Source organism: Leguminivora glycinivorella, chromosome 26 (assembly GCF_023078275.1).
Source record: "Leguminivora glycinivorella isolate SPB_JAAS2020 chromosome 26, LegGlyc_1.1, whole genome shotgun sequence".
In the NCBI taxonomy this organism is placed as follows: domain Eukaryota; kingdom Metazoa; phylum Arthropoda; class Insecta; order Lepidoptera; family Tortricidae; genus Leguminivora; species Leguminivora glycinivorella.
Window position 1 is genome coordinate 83,241 of NC_062996.1, and position 17,477 is coordinate 100,717.

The 17,477-nt window shown below is 37.3% G+C and overlaps 1 protein-coding gene across 1 annotated transcript; it reads right to left on the reverse strand.

The window, feature by feature from the left end:
• Positions 1-2,227: 2,227 nt before the first annotated feature.
• LOC125240048 (zinc finger protein 883-like) lies at positions 2,228-13,675 on the reverse strand. Its single transcript, XM_048147880.1, has 6 exons — positions 13,401-13,675; positions 11,790-11,931; positions 8,497-8,562; positions 7,718-7,780; positions 6,585-6,647; positions 2,228-4,108 (listed from the first exon to the last, which is right to left on the reverse strand). The coding sequence occupies exons 1-6, from the start codon at positions 13,527-13,529 to the stop codon at positions 2,370-2,372; spliced, it is 2,202 nt and encodes a 733-aa protein (XP_048003837.1). The 5' UTR covers positions 13,530-13,675; the 3' UTR covers positions 2,228-2,369.
• Positions 13,676-17,477: the final 3,802 nt, after the last annotated feature.

The following is a 17,477-nucleotide window of genomic DNA, read 5'->3' on the forward strand; positions in this document are numbered from 1 at the left end:
GAGATAAGCTAGTGAGGTACAGTTTATTGATATATGTTTCAGCTCATAGTTCCCACACGTTGGCGATTTCAGGTACAGTTTTCTTCGCTATATGTACAGTTTAGGTACAGTTATTTGGTACAAAATTTCTGAATATTCAGACATCTCTCACGCCATCCTGACGGACGCTTGATATGTGTTAAAATGTCAAATATTAATATTAGCGCCATCTAGCCGAGCGTACCCCAAAGGTGTATCGCCATCTAGCTCACCGTACCTTTTTCTGTATGGTTTTGGGGTACGTTTTTTTCTTAGACTATCTGTCTATACGGAGTTATATAAGTCTTTGCTGTCACGTACTTATTTGTTTGCGAGTTTGTGGCAGCAGCAGAAAAGTGAAACTATGACAAAGACAAAAAATAACTTTTTGCTCTCTATCACTCTTATTATAATTTGTATGTGAGCATCTCGTTCGGTAGTGGTATTATTATTTAGCTGTATAGTCTATAGTATCCTTTGCTTAAGGTTTTAGTCTATATGTGGAAGGGCGGCACCGTCGTCGAAACCGAGCCTTCGGGTGATGGCCTTGAAACGGTGGCGTGTGCATCGAACGCACATGCTTATGGTATAGACTATAGAGTTATCAGTCAAGATTTTCAAATGCAGCGCCATCTATTAATAAGTTACGACAACTTTTTATGTGACTTTCCGTGCCGAAAGGTCCCTTTTAGAACATAAAGCATGTGGACCCTTTAAAGTGAAACGCCACATATTGATGGTGGGATTTCTAAATAGGTCATTCATCAACCAGTCACATTAATAAATATTTCAACGCTAACTTATTTGCCAAAAAAGATGACAATAATAAAAAATAAGTACAATTTAAATATTGAACCATAGAATGCCGTTCGCTAGTTTGCAGGTGGGATTCATCTAACAAAAAATTGGACATCAAAAAATACTTATGTTACATTTTACGACAAGTCATTACCCAGTTTGCGGGGATAACAGTGACATCTAGCGAACAACTTGCACTACGGCATATAATTGTTTTTCACGCCCTCTATCGTTACGTTTCCTAAACATATCCTAAGTACATCGGATTTACTATTTCCTTTGACTGAAAACACCGTGGCGCTTATTATTACAGAAAAGTAAAAAGGTAAAGTTCAATATGTCAGTGATTGTTTTGATATGCAGCAAAGGTTCGAATTCGATGATGTCACTATATCGCTGACAGCGTTTTCGGTGGCCAAAATATATAAAAATTACACACATTTTTAATCGAAAATACGTAGTCATCATACACTTTTAATACCCAAAATCTATAAATATTGTTTTTTATGTCAAATACTACAGAAGACAATCATTTATTGTGCCAAATTCGATATTAGCCTAGTAAGTAATTAATGTTCGATTCAACCATTTTTATTTTTTACTAAATCTAATATGTGAGTGTGTATAGTAAAACGTCCCACTTTGTCGGTTACCATTAAGGCGAGATTTACTTGTATCTTTATATGAATAAACTGGCAAAGCGGCTTTAGAGCAATCGACAAAGTGGGACGTTTTCAGTGCACACTCACATATATTCATAGTTTGTCTAAAAGTCTTACTGTACGTCTGTTAGTCCAAACATCCAAAGATACTGGAGTAAGATGTGATTACCTATAAGGGCCACTTGCACCGACGAAAAGGGGGAGTTAACCCGAGGGTTAACAATCCATTTTATATGGAATTTGACAGATGACAGCCCACTAACCCTGAGTTAAGTGGTTGGTGCTAGTGGGCCTGATTGGGCCAACATCTAACTTTAAATTAATGAATTTTAATGTGTTTTTTATGTTTAAAAACATGTTTAAATGATGTTGCATATTAAGCTTTTTTTTTTGGTTTTTTTTTTCTATTGCTGTACTACTATTTTGCCAATTTTATTTAATTTCTGTTGTTGACCCTAAATAAATAAATAAATAAATGATTTTTTTGCATATGTATGGTCACTGTGGATTTTTTCTTGGGAAAGTAAATGACAATTACAATTGATACCTTTGTTACATTCTTTACATTTGTGTGGTTGTATTTCACTGTGAATTCTTTCGTGGCTAACTAAATATTTTTTACGAGTGAATTCTTTGTTACATTCTTTACATTTGTACGGTTTTATTCCACTGTGGATTCTTTCGTGGCTAACTAAATATTTTTTACGAGTGAATTCTTTGTTACATTCTTTACATTTGTATGGTTTTATTCCACTGTGGATTATTTCGTGGCTAACTAAATATTTTTTACAAGTGAATTCTTTGTTACATTCTTTAAATTTGTACGGTTTTATTCCACTATGGATTCTTTCATGGACAACTAAAGAACTTTTATAAGTGAATTGTTTGTTACTATACTTTACATTTGTACGGTTTTATTCCACTATGGATTCTGTCATGGGCAACTAAAGACTTTTTATAAGTGAATTCTTTGTTACATACTTTACATTTATATGGTTTTATTCCACTATGGATTCTGTCATGGGCAACTAAAGAACTTTTATAAGTGAATTCTTTGTTACATACTTTACATTTATATGGTTTTATTCCACTATGGATTCTTTCATGGACAACTAAATAATTTTTATAAGTGAATTCTTTGTTACATTCTTTACATTTGTACGGTTTTATTCCACTATGGATTCTGTCATGGGCAACTAAAGACCTTTTATAACTGAATTGTTTGTTACATACTTTACATTTGTATGGTTTTGTTGCACTATGGATTCTTTCATGGACAACTAAATTAGATTTTTGTTTGAATTCTTTGTCACATTCTTTACATTTGTACGGTTTTATTAGACTATGGATTCTTTCATGGACAGCTAAAGACCTTTTATAAGTGAATTGTTTGTTACATACTTTACATTTGTATGGTTTTATTCCACTGTGGATTATGTCATGGGCAACTAAAGACTTTTTATAAGTGAATTGTTTGTTACATACTTTACATTTGTATGGTTTTGTTCCACTATGGATTCTTTCATGGGCAACAAATATAGATTTTTCTCTAAATTCTTTGTTACATTCTTTACATTTGTATGGTTTTATTCCACTATGGACTCTTTCATGAACAACTAATTTATATTTTTCTCTAAATTCTTTGTTACATTCTTTACATTTGTACGGTTTTATTCCACTATGGATTCTTTCATGGACAACTAATTTAGATTTTTCACTAAATTCTTTGTTACATTCTTTACATTTGTATGGTTTTATTCCACTATGGATTCTTTCATGGACACCTAATTTATATTTTTCACTAAATTCTTTGTTACATTCTTTACATTTGTACGGTTTTATTCCACTATGGATTCTTTCATGGACAACTAATTTAGCTTTTGCTATAAATTCTTTGTTACATACTTTACATTTGTATGGTTTTATTCCACTATGGATTATTTCATGGCGAACTAAATATTTTTTATAAGTGAATTGTTTGTTACATACTTTACATTTGTACGGTTTTGTTCCACTATGGATTCTTTCATGGACAACTAAAGAACTTTTACAAGTAAATTCTTTGTTACATACTTTACATTGGCATGATTTCATCACACTATTTTCACGGCGACCTACCGATACTTTTCGAGTGAATTTTCTGTTACATTTCTTTCTTTTATGTGAATCCAGATCTTTTTCAGTTGAAAATCGCTTATTGCATTCTTCACAGACGCAGGGTTTGTCTGTAGAGTGCAACCTTAGATGCTTCTTCACTGACAAGACACTAGGAAATGTTTCTTTACAAGCTCCGCAGGTGTGCCTTCCCTCCGGGTGAGTATGTGTTCTGATATGGCGGATTAGAGTAAGTTTTGACGTGCATAGGTGAGCGCACATGTCGCAACAGTAGACTTCGGTATTCCTTACTGGTGTGATATTTTTCTGTTTGTGTGTGTTCAAACTAGAGTCGTGTGTGGGGCGAGTATCGTGTGTGTAGGCTTGTTCGTCGCTCTCGCGGTGTGACGTCACGGGGCACGGCTTGCTCGCGAGCGGCGAGTCGCTGAGGCGCTCCACCTTCACGGAACACCCCAACGAGAGCTGCTGAACAGCTCGCGAGGTCAGAGGCGCTGTGTCAACTTCGTACTCGCCAGCTGAAGACAAGGAAACACATGTCCATTTCCAAACAGAATTTGCCATATCAAATGAAATCCAAGCATATGATCGGTAATTCAGTACTTCTTTCCCATCACCACGGAACAAACGTGCTCCGGATCATTAGGGCAAAAGCAGAATGCGACGAATGCAAGAACTTGACAAAAAACGATCAATATTGAAATAGTTATTTTTTCAGTACAGATGGTCGTTTTTTTACGCACTAGTGCGAGAAGTGGTTCATTATATGTCAGGTCGAAACTTCCATCTGTACTGAAAAACGTCGTTCGATACACGTGCGAAAAGGAAATTCGTAACTCGTGTCGATTTAAAACACTCCCTTCGGTGGTGTCGCACTTGTATCGAAATGACTATTCTACCTCTATGCAAGGGTGCAAAGTTGTATTTTAACGCCGAGTGTGGAATTGAAAAACGAGCAAGCGAAAGGACTCTATAGTTGAACCACGAGCGAAGCGAGTGGGTCGAGAATAGAATCCTAAGCTTGCGAGTTTTCCAACACACGAGAAGTAAAATACACTTGCACCCGTGTGTGACACAAAACTTTTACCCTCATTATAGCGAGGAAAGTACAAGGCAAAAAACGCGTTTAATCACTGCTTACAGTAGTTCCATAGGTGGTAAAACATCTTCATCAATAGATTAACCCACTTTTATCAGTTTTAAAGTAGAAAATTTTCCTCTATTCAAGGTCAAATTACTTTATCCACTAGTGGATAAAGTCTTTCCTTATCCATTAGTGGATAAAGTCGGTATTAAAGGACAAAGCACGTGTTTTCGAGCTAGTGAGGGGAAATAATTATTTGTTATGCAAGGGTGCAGAGTTGTATTTTAACGCCGAGTGAAATCGAAAAACGAGAAAGCGAAAGTATTCTATAGTTGAAGGTACGAGAATAGAATCCTGAACTTGCGAGTTTTTCAACACACGAGAAGTAAAATACATTTGCACCCGTGTGTGACATAAAGCTTTTCCCCTCACTATAGCGAGGAAAGTACAAGGCAAAAAACGTTTATCACTGCTTACAGTAGTTCCACAGATGATAAATCATCATCATTACTATAAAAAAAATCATCATCATTATAGTCACCTGCTTTTATCAATTTTAAAGCAGAAAATTTGACTTTATTTAAGTTCAAATTACTTTATCCACTATTGGATAAAATGCGTTTTTACCCGCTGTAATTAAAGGATAAAACACGTGCTTCCGAGCTAGTGAGGGGACAAAATATAGTGTATCGGGCGCCATAATGACTTGTAAAAATGTATAATTTTTTACCAATAAAGATCTGAAATCATTTCTCGGGTAATTAACCTTTTGGCCGCCAGAGACTTCGGAAAATCGTGACCACGACGCCAGCGACGGCATTTGACGTCACGCATTTTTTTAAATGAAAATATATCGAAAATCACCCTACTGTTATGTTAGCATAATTTCTTTACCCATCCTTAATTTACCCCCGTGGCGTCAGTGGCACGGTTTTCCGTTGACGTCATTTGCCGTCTTTGGCGTTCTATAGGTTAAACGGACTACCTAAGCCTTCCGTTGAAATTAATGGTCAGTCTGCAAGTAACTACTTGCGATTCTCGACAACAAGGGTGCCTTTCCACAAGAGATGTGGTGCACTACGTTGGTAATGTTGCCTTGGACGCGTCTGATGTCCATTGTCCACCAATCAGCTTAGTCGGACCCGTTCCCACTAGCGCTATGCTTTGTGGAGAAATTAACATGATTGGTGGATACGAGTATCAAACACATCCGGGATCATGAGAGCGCTCATTGCTAAAGCATCCATACTAATATTATAAATGGGATGGGGGTCTGTTTGTTTCTCCGCCTTTCACGACAAAACGGAGCGACGAATTGACGTGTTTTTGTAAGTGGAGATAGTTGAAGGGATAGAGTGACATAGGCTACTTTTTGTCTGTTTATAACGCTATTTTAAACCATATTTTCATTAGTGTTAGTTTGAATTTATTTATATTTGTACAAAAGGTACCATTGAGCATTTCTTTTTTTTGCCACTTTTATGAAGTGTGATAATATTGAAAAAAAAAAAATAATGCTATTCCTACTCAGAATTCCTTTTCAATCCTAGTAGTTAAAAAAATTGTCCCATTCGATTTTTTCTTATTTTGTTACCATTTTCCGTACATGTTTTATGGAGTAACAAAAGAGAAAAGTAACAAAAATGTATGAAAATTCTGGGACACTTTTTGTCTCCCAGTGAGATTGAGTAGTAAGTACTCGTGATCCTGAGTATAATTGACCTAAAATTCCCTAAAATAATCAAAAATTTTCTTCTCAGACTTTCATAAGATCATTATGTTAATGCCTAAATTGAATTTCATTTCATGTCATCCACGTAGCGCATCTATGGTGGAAAGGCACCCTTATGTTACCTATTCTTCAAGTGACAATAATGAAACTCTTAATGTAATTCCAAGTGTGTACTTACGTGACAAACATCCGTCTCGCGGCTCCTCTTTACAAGGCGGGCCTTGGCTCTCCTCATCTGGAGCTGAACACGGAATAATGGGATTTAGAATTATTAAACTAGATTGTGTAGTTAGGTCAAAAAGTGTGTCCACATGAGAGGTCATTGTTTGGGCTGGTGTCCCTCTCGCACTTACACAATGTCAACATTATTCAGTGACGTCATCACTGTCATACATTGGGGATACCAGTCAATTTTCAAAGTTACTACCAAATCTACTAATACTCATTTGAACCTATTTTTTAATTATACAAATCTTTGATTTATTGGCATCAAAATAATTACATTATAATTATTTGCCGATTCTTTAAAATATATCGAAACTCTAGTTTGAATATAACACTAGAATAATATAAGAAGTTATAAAGTCAGGTAATATACAGATAAAAATACTACTACTATGGTAACCTCATTAACTCTGGCCACACGTGCGAGAGGGACACCAGCCCAATCTGTATGTATATACATTCAATCAAAAAAAAAAATTCAAAATCGGTCCAGTAACGACGGAGATATCGAGGAACAAACATTAAAAAAAAAATACAGACGAATTGAGAACCCCTTCCTTTGAGATTTGGAAGGCGGTTAAAAAATGACGAGCACCACCAGTGGTGAAGGCCGGATTCGAACCGGCGTCTTTTAGCAATCCGGGCCAAACGCCATGAACCCCTAGGCCACTTCGCCACAGCGGAAGTCGTCGAAATTTCTCTTCTATATGTCATCTTTGTAAGACTAGGCGTCTTTGACCAACTCTAAGGGCAAGCAGTAGGTGCTTGCACCTCCTATACGAAACCTTTACAGGTTTACGATATAGCTAGAGAGACTGGTGCTGCCATCTATACGCAACTATGAGAACAAATCAAATTATTTTAACAAATATTTTGATTTGTGTTTTTTTTATGTAGTCACACTACTATATATAAATTAAAAATCGAAATAAGATGTCATATATTAAAGAAAAAATGACGAGCACCACCAGTGGTGAAGGCCGGATTCGAACCGGCGTCTTTTAAACATAAAAAAAAACACAAATCAAAATATTTGTTAAAATAATTTGATTTGTTCCCACAGTTGCGTATTACAAATCTACTTACGTGACAGATATTCGTCTCGCGGCTCCTCTTTACAAGGCGGGGCGGGGCTCTTCTCGCCCGGAGCTGAACACGGAATAATAGTTATAGTATGAATTTTCTGAGATGAACGTTTCGCTTTTGCCGTAATCTGTTAAATAAAGGCCTTTGTTTCTATTATTCATGTCGGCTAGCTCCCGTTTCCACAGCACGTGCTAAAGTCTCAGTGTCGTTAAAAAGCAACTATCATGATAGCAATAAGGTTCAAATTTATTAAACAGTTTGCAGTATGCAGGTAACTTTTTTTGAAGATGATTAAACGTGTTATCTCCGAAACGGCTTTTTATGGATTTGAACCTTGTTACTATCATGATAGTTGCTTTTTAACTACACTGAGACTATAGCACGTGCCGTTTAGACGGGAGCTAGCTGCCGTGAATAATAGACACAAAGGCCTTTGTTTAACAGATTACGGCTAAAGCGAAAAGTTCATCTCAGAGAATTCATACTATATACTCTGTCAAACAAGTCTGTCAGTAAATAAGAAGAAAGAAAACTATAGGTAATTAGGTATCCTTTTCTATAGCACCCTAAAGAAAAGGATGCATATAGTTTACTGATAGTTCTGATAGTTTACAGACAGTGATCATGATGCATGCAACTGCGTCGAAATATCGGGAGCTCGACAAAAATCAAAAAGGTAATCACGGTCTATATCCCGGTCAATATAAGTCTAATTTCAAAACTCTTATCTAGCATTTAATTAATTCTAACTATTATTATTCTGAATGCCAGATACTCACGCAAAGAAGGCTCGGGAACATCGCTGCTCATGTCATCTTCAAGGTGTTCATCCAAGGCTTTCTCCTCTAAAACATAACATACACGATACATGACACTGTTTGTTTTCCGTTAAATTCGACACGTAGCTAGGTTCATTATCAGAAACCACCCTGAATATCACTTTTAGTTAAATTCGCAGAAAACATTTTTCATCGTTTTCATAATAAATTTCAACATTCAAGTTAGGCCGGCAACAGACTGTCTTAAATTTCATAATCTTAAAAAATCATAATCTTATGAAATCAGATCGAGTGCACGGATTCCCATACAATTTCGCAACTGTCCACACACAGTCTTATTTTTTAAGATTACGATTTTTTTCAGATTGATCTGACAGATTGCGAATAATTTGAATTTTAAGAATGTGTGTGGCAAGGCAGTCAATCTTATTTTATAAGATTATGAAAATTAAGACTGTCTGTTGCCGGCCTTAGTGTCAAGTGACTGACGGCACATGTCAAAACAAATTACATTAGAAATTGGTAAAGGCTGTCACACACGTGTTCAGTAATTATCTTTATTTTTTTAATAACTCGATAAGTCGATAACCGTAAGAGCACAGTATAAAAAAAGAGTACTATCGTACAGTATGGCCACTCCCGCTCTCCGCTGAAAGTACCGCCCCCCCCCCCACGCCCCCTTTCGGTTACCTCACAGTTACCGTCTGTCAAAAACGCGAGCAGTCGACCTGTCATATTTCACTCATACAAGCATAGTACGCGTTCACCTACACGAGCTTAGACTGTGTGCTAGGAACGCGCCCCTTTTATATATCCGAGTTGTGGTAAGGAAAGTTCAAACTTTGCTTAGTGACTTTTGAACTCATAATGAACAACTTTTATTATAGGACCAATGCTGAAATCGCAAATAGTATTTTATACAATCGTGATATAATACAACGCTTTTCAGTCGAGTACCGTGTTTAGGCCACGAAGCTTGCTGAGTGAAAAGCTTAATTATATCACTATTGTATACAATATTTTTTCTATGAGTCATTTTCATCATCAATGGACGAAAAATATCATCATTAAAGTTAAAATTAATGTTAATAGCCTCGTTCACCGTTGTATCAACATTGAATTACCTAGCAACCAATTGTTTATCATAACCGTCTCTGATTGGTCGATAACGCGATGGATTAAAAAAAATGGGTTTCAGATGCAGAAAAAATTGCCAGAGGTATCGCAAATTAGTATGAAGTTCTATTTTTGAATTTTGTTAACTAAAGTGAAGTGTAATGAAATATTATAGTTGACTAAGTGTCAAAAACTTATCCAACACTGAAAAGTCGGCACATATAGTTTAGTTTAGTCTGTGGTGTCCTAGTTGACAGATTAAAGTCGACGAGTAGAAAAAAACGCGTAAAAAAGGAAGTTCGAAACGAGTGGCGATAAATTAAAACACGACCGAAGGGAGTGTTTTAAATCGACACGAGTTGCGAATTTCCTTTTCGCACGTGTATCGTACGACGTTTTTCAGTACAGATGAGCTTCCGAAGTTTCGACCTGTTACATAATGAACCACTTCTCGCACTAGTGCGTAAAAAAAACCATCTGTACTGAAAAAAATGTTTTGTGTTTCATAAATTTCGACTGTCATGATCAGGATGCCGCTCATGACTATGAAAAAGCCAATTTTTTGTTCGCGACTTCAGCAATGACCTCAAGAGTCACTACGCAATTGAATTGTCCTTTTTATTTCATCCTGTAGTTTACATGACATAAAATAGCCTTTATTTCCAAGACTTAAAACTTAAACAATCTATTAAAAAAAAACGAACATTCTCCTCACGTGTGAAAGTCAACACTACGGCACAGAATATATAATAGTACAAGTACAGAAGGGAAGGCCCACTGCTTAGATGTTCACGAAATGCCGCCTTTTTAAATGCCTACAAAATGTTTACAAAGAAACCAGCCGCACGTCGCGCAGCGTCGGATGATTTGGTTGCCTATGGATTCAAACGAATTAATTACTCAGATAAAATTTTATACTATTATATTTAAGTCTTGGGTACTTTCTAGATATATATACAGTATTTTGGTTTAAGTTCCAACATCACAAGCCTTATTAAACTTTTCCGTGGGACTTAATCAATAGTAGATCTGTGTAAGAATGTCCTATGGTACATATTTTATTCATGATGTTTATTCAATTTAGCATTGTTAGCCATTCCACACGCGGACATCGCATATGAACCTTAAACAAAAACTCGCGACGTAAAATAACAATAGAAAGTGCGAACGTGCGTTCCGTGAGAACGCGCGCCACCCCTGATTAGGCCGCGATCTCGCGGCCGCCGGCATCGGCATGTACTTATAGCACGGCGATAGAATCTCGGAGTGAGCCGCCCCTGACTACGGTCACACCAAGCCAATACTGACATTGGCAAATTGGCAGGGAGAAAAAGCCAAAGCAGAAAAAAAACAATTTATATAGATAATTAGTCAATACATATACAAGGTTAAGACAAGGCCCCTCTGTTCGGGTATAGGCCTCTTCAACCCTGTAGTCCATACTAATATTATAAATGGGAATGTGTGAGTGTCTGTTTGTTGGTCCCTCTTTCACGACAAAGCGGAGCGACGAATTGACGTGATTTTTTAAGATAGTTGAAGGGATGGAGAGTGACATAGGCTACTTTTTGTCTTTTTCTAACGCGGGCGAAGCCGCAGGCAAAAGCAATGTATACAAGTTACATCTCAGAATAAATAGTGAGCGACAATTAAACAGATTGATTTAGCCCCAAACTAAGCAGAGCTTGTACAAAAACAACTCGGAACAAATATCTGTGTTCATCACACAAATAAATACCCTTACCGGGGTACAAACCCAGGACTATTGGCTTAGCAGACAAGGTAACTATCCACAAGGATAGACCTGTTGTCAAAAACAATTTATCAAAGCTTTTTTTTTTATTTCAATATTGGGGACACATTACACAGATCAACTTAGCCCCAAACTAAGCAAAGCTTGTACTATGGGTGCTAAGCGACGATATACATAATTAAATAGATAAATACATACCTGTGTACATAGAGAACATCCATGACTCAGGGACAAATATCTGTGCTCACACAAACGAAAATGCCCTTACCGGGATTCAAACCCAGGACCGCGGCTTAGCAGTCACTACCGACTAAGCCAGAAATATCTGTGCTCACACAAACAATGCCTTTACCGGGATTCGGACCCAGGACCGTGGCTTAGCAGTCACTACCGACTGAGCCAGACCGGTCGTCTTTAAGTTTACCTTTGGCTCTCAGTGCTGCCTGGAGCCTCTGACGCAGCTCGGCCTGGCAGCGCTGCACCTGCATCTTGAAGGAGCTCGCCTCCCGCAGGCGCCTCTCACACTCCCCGCAGATGCCACTCTGCTCCTCATTGCTTGATGCCAGCTGCAAGATGTAGTATAGGGTCATAGTTAGCATCCATATACACTTTAAGCGCAACACACACAGACCGCGGGCGCGGGACCTAGCAGACGGGCTCGTTTTTCACACCCTTCACACAGAGCGCGGGCACGGCGGGCGCGGCGGGCCCGCAGCGGCCCCGGCGCGGGTTCTCACCGCCATCGATCGTTGGCAGTCTGCACCAAGATGTCAGAACATATGGACACAGACGAGGAATTATCATTTCTGCTAGTTTTGAGGAATAAAGTTCGCAAAAGAAAAATAAAACCGGGTTCACGAAATTAATAAGAAACAATTAATATTTGGAGAGTACCATAGACTGTGTAGAGAACTGGAAACATATGAACATAGATTTTTTAAATTATTTTCACATGTCAAAGGCAGCCTTTGAAGCGTTACATGAAACATTGAGTGCAAAAATATACAAACAGGATCCAACAACATACAATCACGCCTGTTTCCCATAAAGGGGTAGGCAGAGCAGATGAAACTGCAAAAGATACAGTGCCACTCTTGGCAAATAAGGGGTTGAAAGAAAACTAAACTGTGACATTTCAGTGATAGTCTGCCAGCCTCTCGCCTACGCCACAATTTACCCCATATCCCACAGTCGCCTTCTACGACACCCACGGGAAGAAAGGGGGTGGTGAAATTCTTAACCCGTCACCACACGGATACAAATACAAACAAACAAACAAAACAACAGGACACAAATTTTCACACGAAACAGGATTCAAATTTTGTAAATAAATACAAACGCCATGAAATGCACGCGCCCGCCCGACGCGCTGTGTGTGAGCTGATACGCAAACCAAGGAATAACGAAAAACCGGCCAAGTGCGAGTCGGGCTCGCGCACAAAGGGTTCCGTAGCAGCAAATATAATAAACCAATAACTTAACCAAAATTACAGTTAAATCAACCTATCTCAAAAACTATAAGAGATACTTTGATCAAACCAAAAATCGTTGAAAGAGTTAATTAGCATGCATCACCTCTATTTTTTTTAGAATTTTATACCCCGTAGTTATAAAAATAGAGGGGGGGGGGACATACTTTTTACGACTTTGAGAGCTGATATCTCAAAAACCGTTCACTTTAAGAAAAATGTTTTTTAGAAAACTTTATATCATTTTAAAAGACCTTTCCATTGATACCCCACACGGGTATGTACATCGAAAAAAAAATTTTCATCCCTCAGTTACATGTATGGGGGCCCCACCCCCAATTCTTTTTTTTACTATTTAGTGTCATAATTTTGTAGCGGTTCATACAACACATATTCCCATCAAATTTCATCACTGTAGTACTTATAGTTTCCGAGTAAATCGGCTGTGACAGACGGACAGACGGACAGACGGACAGACGGACAGACGGACATGACGAAACTATAAGGGTTCCGTTTTTGCCATTTTGGCTACGGAACCCTAAAAAAAGCTGCTATCATTCACTTACTTTGATCACGAAGCATTCTTCAATCATGAACGAGTATATCTCCGTAATGCCGTGACGAGTGTACGGCGTCCTCAAATCTTTCGCCGAAGGCCGCTGCAGGCAGCAGTGGCACTGATTTGTCGGTTCCATAATAATACGTACATTAAAACACACTGCGTCGACTTTATTCGCACGTTTAAAATATATAACTTTCAGATTCTACTTGTTTGTTTCACGAGATAAACAGATTCGCGCGATCATCACAATGACACAATCCTTCCTGCCAAAATAATGGAGCGAAAACGAAAAGTAACTAAGAGAGTCGTCAATGACGTTGACGCCATAAAAATAAAATACGACTTTTTTTTTGTAATTTTATGGCCTGGTATCCAGACCTTTAAGCGAAAAAATTGGTTGTCTGTAAAGTCAGTTTACGGACGGTAGTTTAACGTGATAACGTCAAACATTACAGTATTATAGACAGGGGCGGTCAGAGTATAGCAAACGGGGCCCGATTCTGGGACTTTTTTCACGTTTTTTTATTTATTTATTAAAAATACACAAAAGTTAACAGTATTTTACCAAAGCACTTATGTGGTAATATAATTATGTACATGTTAAATTGACATAAATAAAAGCAAACACACTTAAAAGTTAAACTATGGTTATTACATTAATCACCTAAGGAGTGTAGAGTCTATGAACCTTAAGAGTTTTCTGTAAAACACACCAACACTATCAGCAAATATGTCAATATCGTCTGTCTCCAACATGATGCGGTTAAGAGCAGCTCGGGCTCGAGCGGTGCGCCGGCCGCCGCGAACAGGCGCCGCCGCCGCCGCGCCGGCACCGCGCCCGGCATGCCAACCACCACATTCGCTCTTGGCACTTGCAGCCCCATTCTCTCAAGCACGGATGCGTCATCTACTCTATGGTGAAACAGTTGGCGGTAATGCATAATATGCAGCAGTTTCCGTCTGGTTTCTAGAGTTTGAAGACCAACCATTCCTGTTACGAATAGAGATGCATACATATATGGGTAATATCAGTACAGTCGTTTGTAAATGTGCCTACAGAACTTCCTCTGCACTCTTTCTAGCATAGTGTTTTGTTCTTATTAGAAAGAATGCATTAAAATAAGCATCTTTTATAAATTAAAGTTTTTTTTAAAACCTACTAATTTAGGAGTTAGAGTGGTGCAAAGTTGCAAAATTCTCCCGTAGCATTACTAAGGCGCCAGAGACAGAAAGCGATATCGACGGAGCCCCGCTTATTACAGAAACTGCACAGAATAGGAGCCTTCGGCCGTTTGAAGATACCTAACGAACCTAACCTATAGCCTATACCTATATAAAAGTCGTCATTTTGTATCCTAGACCGTTTGCGAGACACGCGTTAATGTTATTAAAGTGCTAGTGCCATTTACTAATCTTAGAACCCTAATATCTCAGTAAATATTAATGGAGAAGAAAAAGTTTATATAACAAAACATCCTTATTTAAACGTGTTCTATATGATTTATCAATATTAACATAGGTTATATTGGTAAAAAAAATCATCGTAAATTTATTAAGTCTCTGGCGCCTTAGTAAATACTATGGGAAAATTCGCAACTTCGTACTGCTCTAACTCCTAAATAAGTAGGTTTTTCAAACAACTTCATTCTATAAAAGATGCTTATTTTAATGCAATCTTTCATGTTTTTAAATTACAAACACTTAAAAATAATAAACACGGGCGCGCCATCTGTCGCAGCTGTGGTGCTTTACTCAGGCCACACGCTACAACCATACCGAGCGCATCGATCAGCCGCTTAGTTCCAACGCGCGCCAATAGATGGCGCTTAAGCTATATTGGGAAACGGGACAATGACGTCATCTTTTTCGTGCATGCTGCCCGTAGTAACGAGTTATTAGACGTTATCACGTCAAAAATAAGACTGGGGGATACCCAAAGACCTTTACAGGGGACAGCCAAAGACCTTTACAGGGGACAGCTCAATCACATTTTTTGCCATACGAAATTAAACCTTATTACTGAAACAGAAAGTCGATCGTATCAGACTAGCGAAAACGGTCCACATGAGAGGACATTGTTTGGGCTGGTGTCCCTCTCGCACGTGTTGCCAGTGTTAATGAGGTTCCCATATTAGTAGTATTTTTATCTGTATATTACCTGACTTTATAACTTCTTATTTTAATGTTATATTCAAACTAGGGTTTCGATATATTTCAAAAAATTTGAAAATAATTATAATGTAATTATTTTGATTTTTGATGCCAGTAAATCAAAGATTTGTATAATTAAAAAATACTTTCAATTGGGTGTTAGTAGATTTAGTAGTAACTTTGAAAATTGACTGGTATCCCCAATTTATGACAATGATGACGTCACTGAATAATGTTGACATTGTCAGCAAGTGCGAGAGGGACACCAGCCCAAACAATTACCTCTCATGTGGACACACTTTTTGACCTAACCAAACAATCTAGTTTAATAATTCTAAATCTATGGAAAATTAAGACTCGTCTGTTGCCGGCCTTAGAATTATTAAACTAGATTGTGGAATCACATTTTCTGCCATACTAAATTGAACCTTGTCACTGAGACAGAAAGGTGATCGTATCAGACTAGCGAAAACGGTCCACATGAGAGGGCATTGTTTGGGCTGGTGTCCCTCTCGCACGTGTGGCCAGTGTTAGTGAGGTTACCATAGTAGTAGTATTTTTATCTGTATATTATCTGACTTTATAACTTCTTATATTATTTTAGTGTTATATTCAAACTAGAAATATGTTCAAATGGGTATTAGTAGATTTGGTAGTAACTTTGAAAATTGACTCGTATCCCCAATGTATGACACAAGCCCCCCTAATAAAAATTCGTGTAAAATGCATATACTCATCCTTGACTTCCTTATGACTTAGATAATGTATTGAAAAAGGATGGATATATGCTAGTTATTTCTCTTTTTGGTAGGTGGTCCCTGGTTTTGTGTTAGCTAGGGATGTTACTTTGTCGATTCAATTATCGATAAAATATGCACTTACTTACGTTCTCACCTTAAAAATAATATAAACGTTATATATATAAAAGTAACGAAAACATACAATATTGATATAAACATTTCATTTGGATTATTATGTGGCTTTTTGGCTATGAAAGTCATATATTCATACATTCTTGCCTTCTTGGCTAACCGTACCTACTGATTGCAAATAAATGGTTTGTTTATGTACTTACCTACATAAACGGTCACTTCTCTACTCTTACCAAGTCCTAATATTACATTATCATACCTATATCTCTGATCATAGGTCTGTATGCCTCCCTTCTTCTGTAACGTGAATAAAAACGACGGCATGTTGTCTATGACTATATTTCTATGACAGTGTAATATCGGCCTAAATAGTTTGTAAAAAAATAGAAGATGGGAGATACGAGTATAAAACAAATAAATACATTCTTCTCTTCTCCTTACGCAAAGACCTAAGTAATTTAATTCGTGTAGCATCCCTCTATTAATTTCTAGTCCACCACTCAAGAATCTACTTATACTTACCTCAATAATATTTTCTCTATCAAATAGAAAATAAAACAAAACGGCAGTGTAGGTACCAAAATTTATTATTTCAATAGTTTCACCTATTTTTAGTTTATTTTTAATAATGTTTGAGAATTTCTGGAAAACTAAAAAATACTATAAGTTTTATTCACTAGAAATGTTACATTACCATTTACCCAGTCTGTGATACCTGATTATCATTAATCATTTTTATGTCCTTTTCAATGCAAGAATGTCAATAGAGTTAATGTCGGGACGTCGATAAAAATGACACATCACTAGTACAAAAACATAACCTAAAAACAGTTTGGAGAAACTTCAGAACAGAATTTAACATGGTAGTAGTTATTATATAAACTATGAAAAGATCGTATTTTATGCTTTGTTTAGATCCTACAAATAATAGTATCAATAACTGACCGAAATTCACTAATGAAACACAGCAGGTTCTTGGGAGTTTTCTTTTCTCCATGTACGTGAATTACAGTCCTTAATCACACAAGCCATAATCACACAAGGAACTTGAACACTCA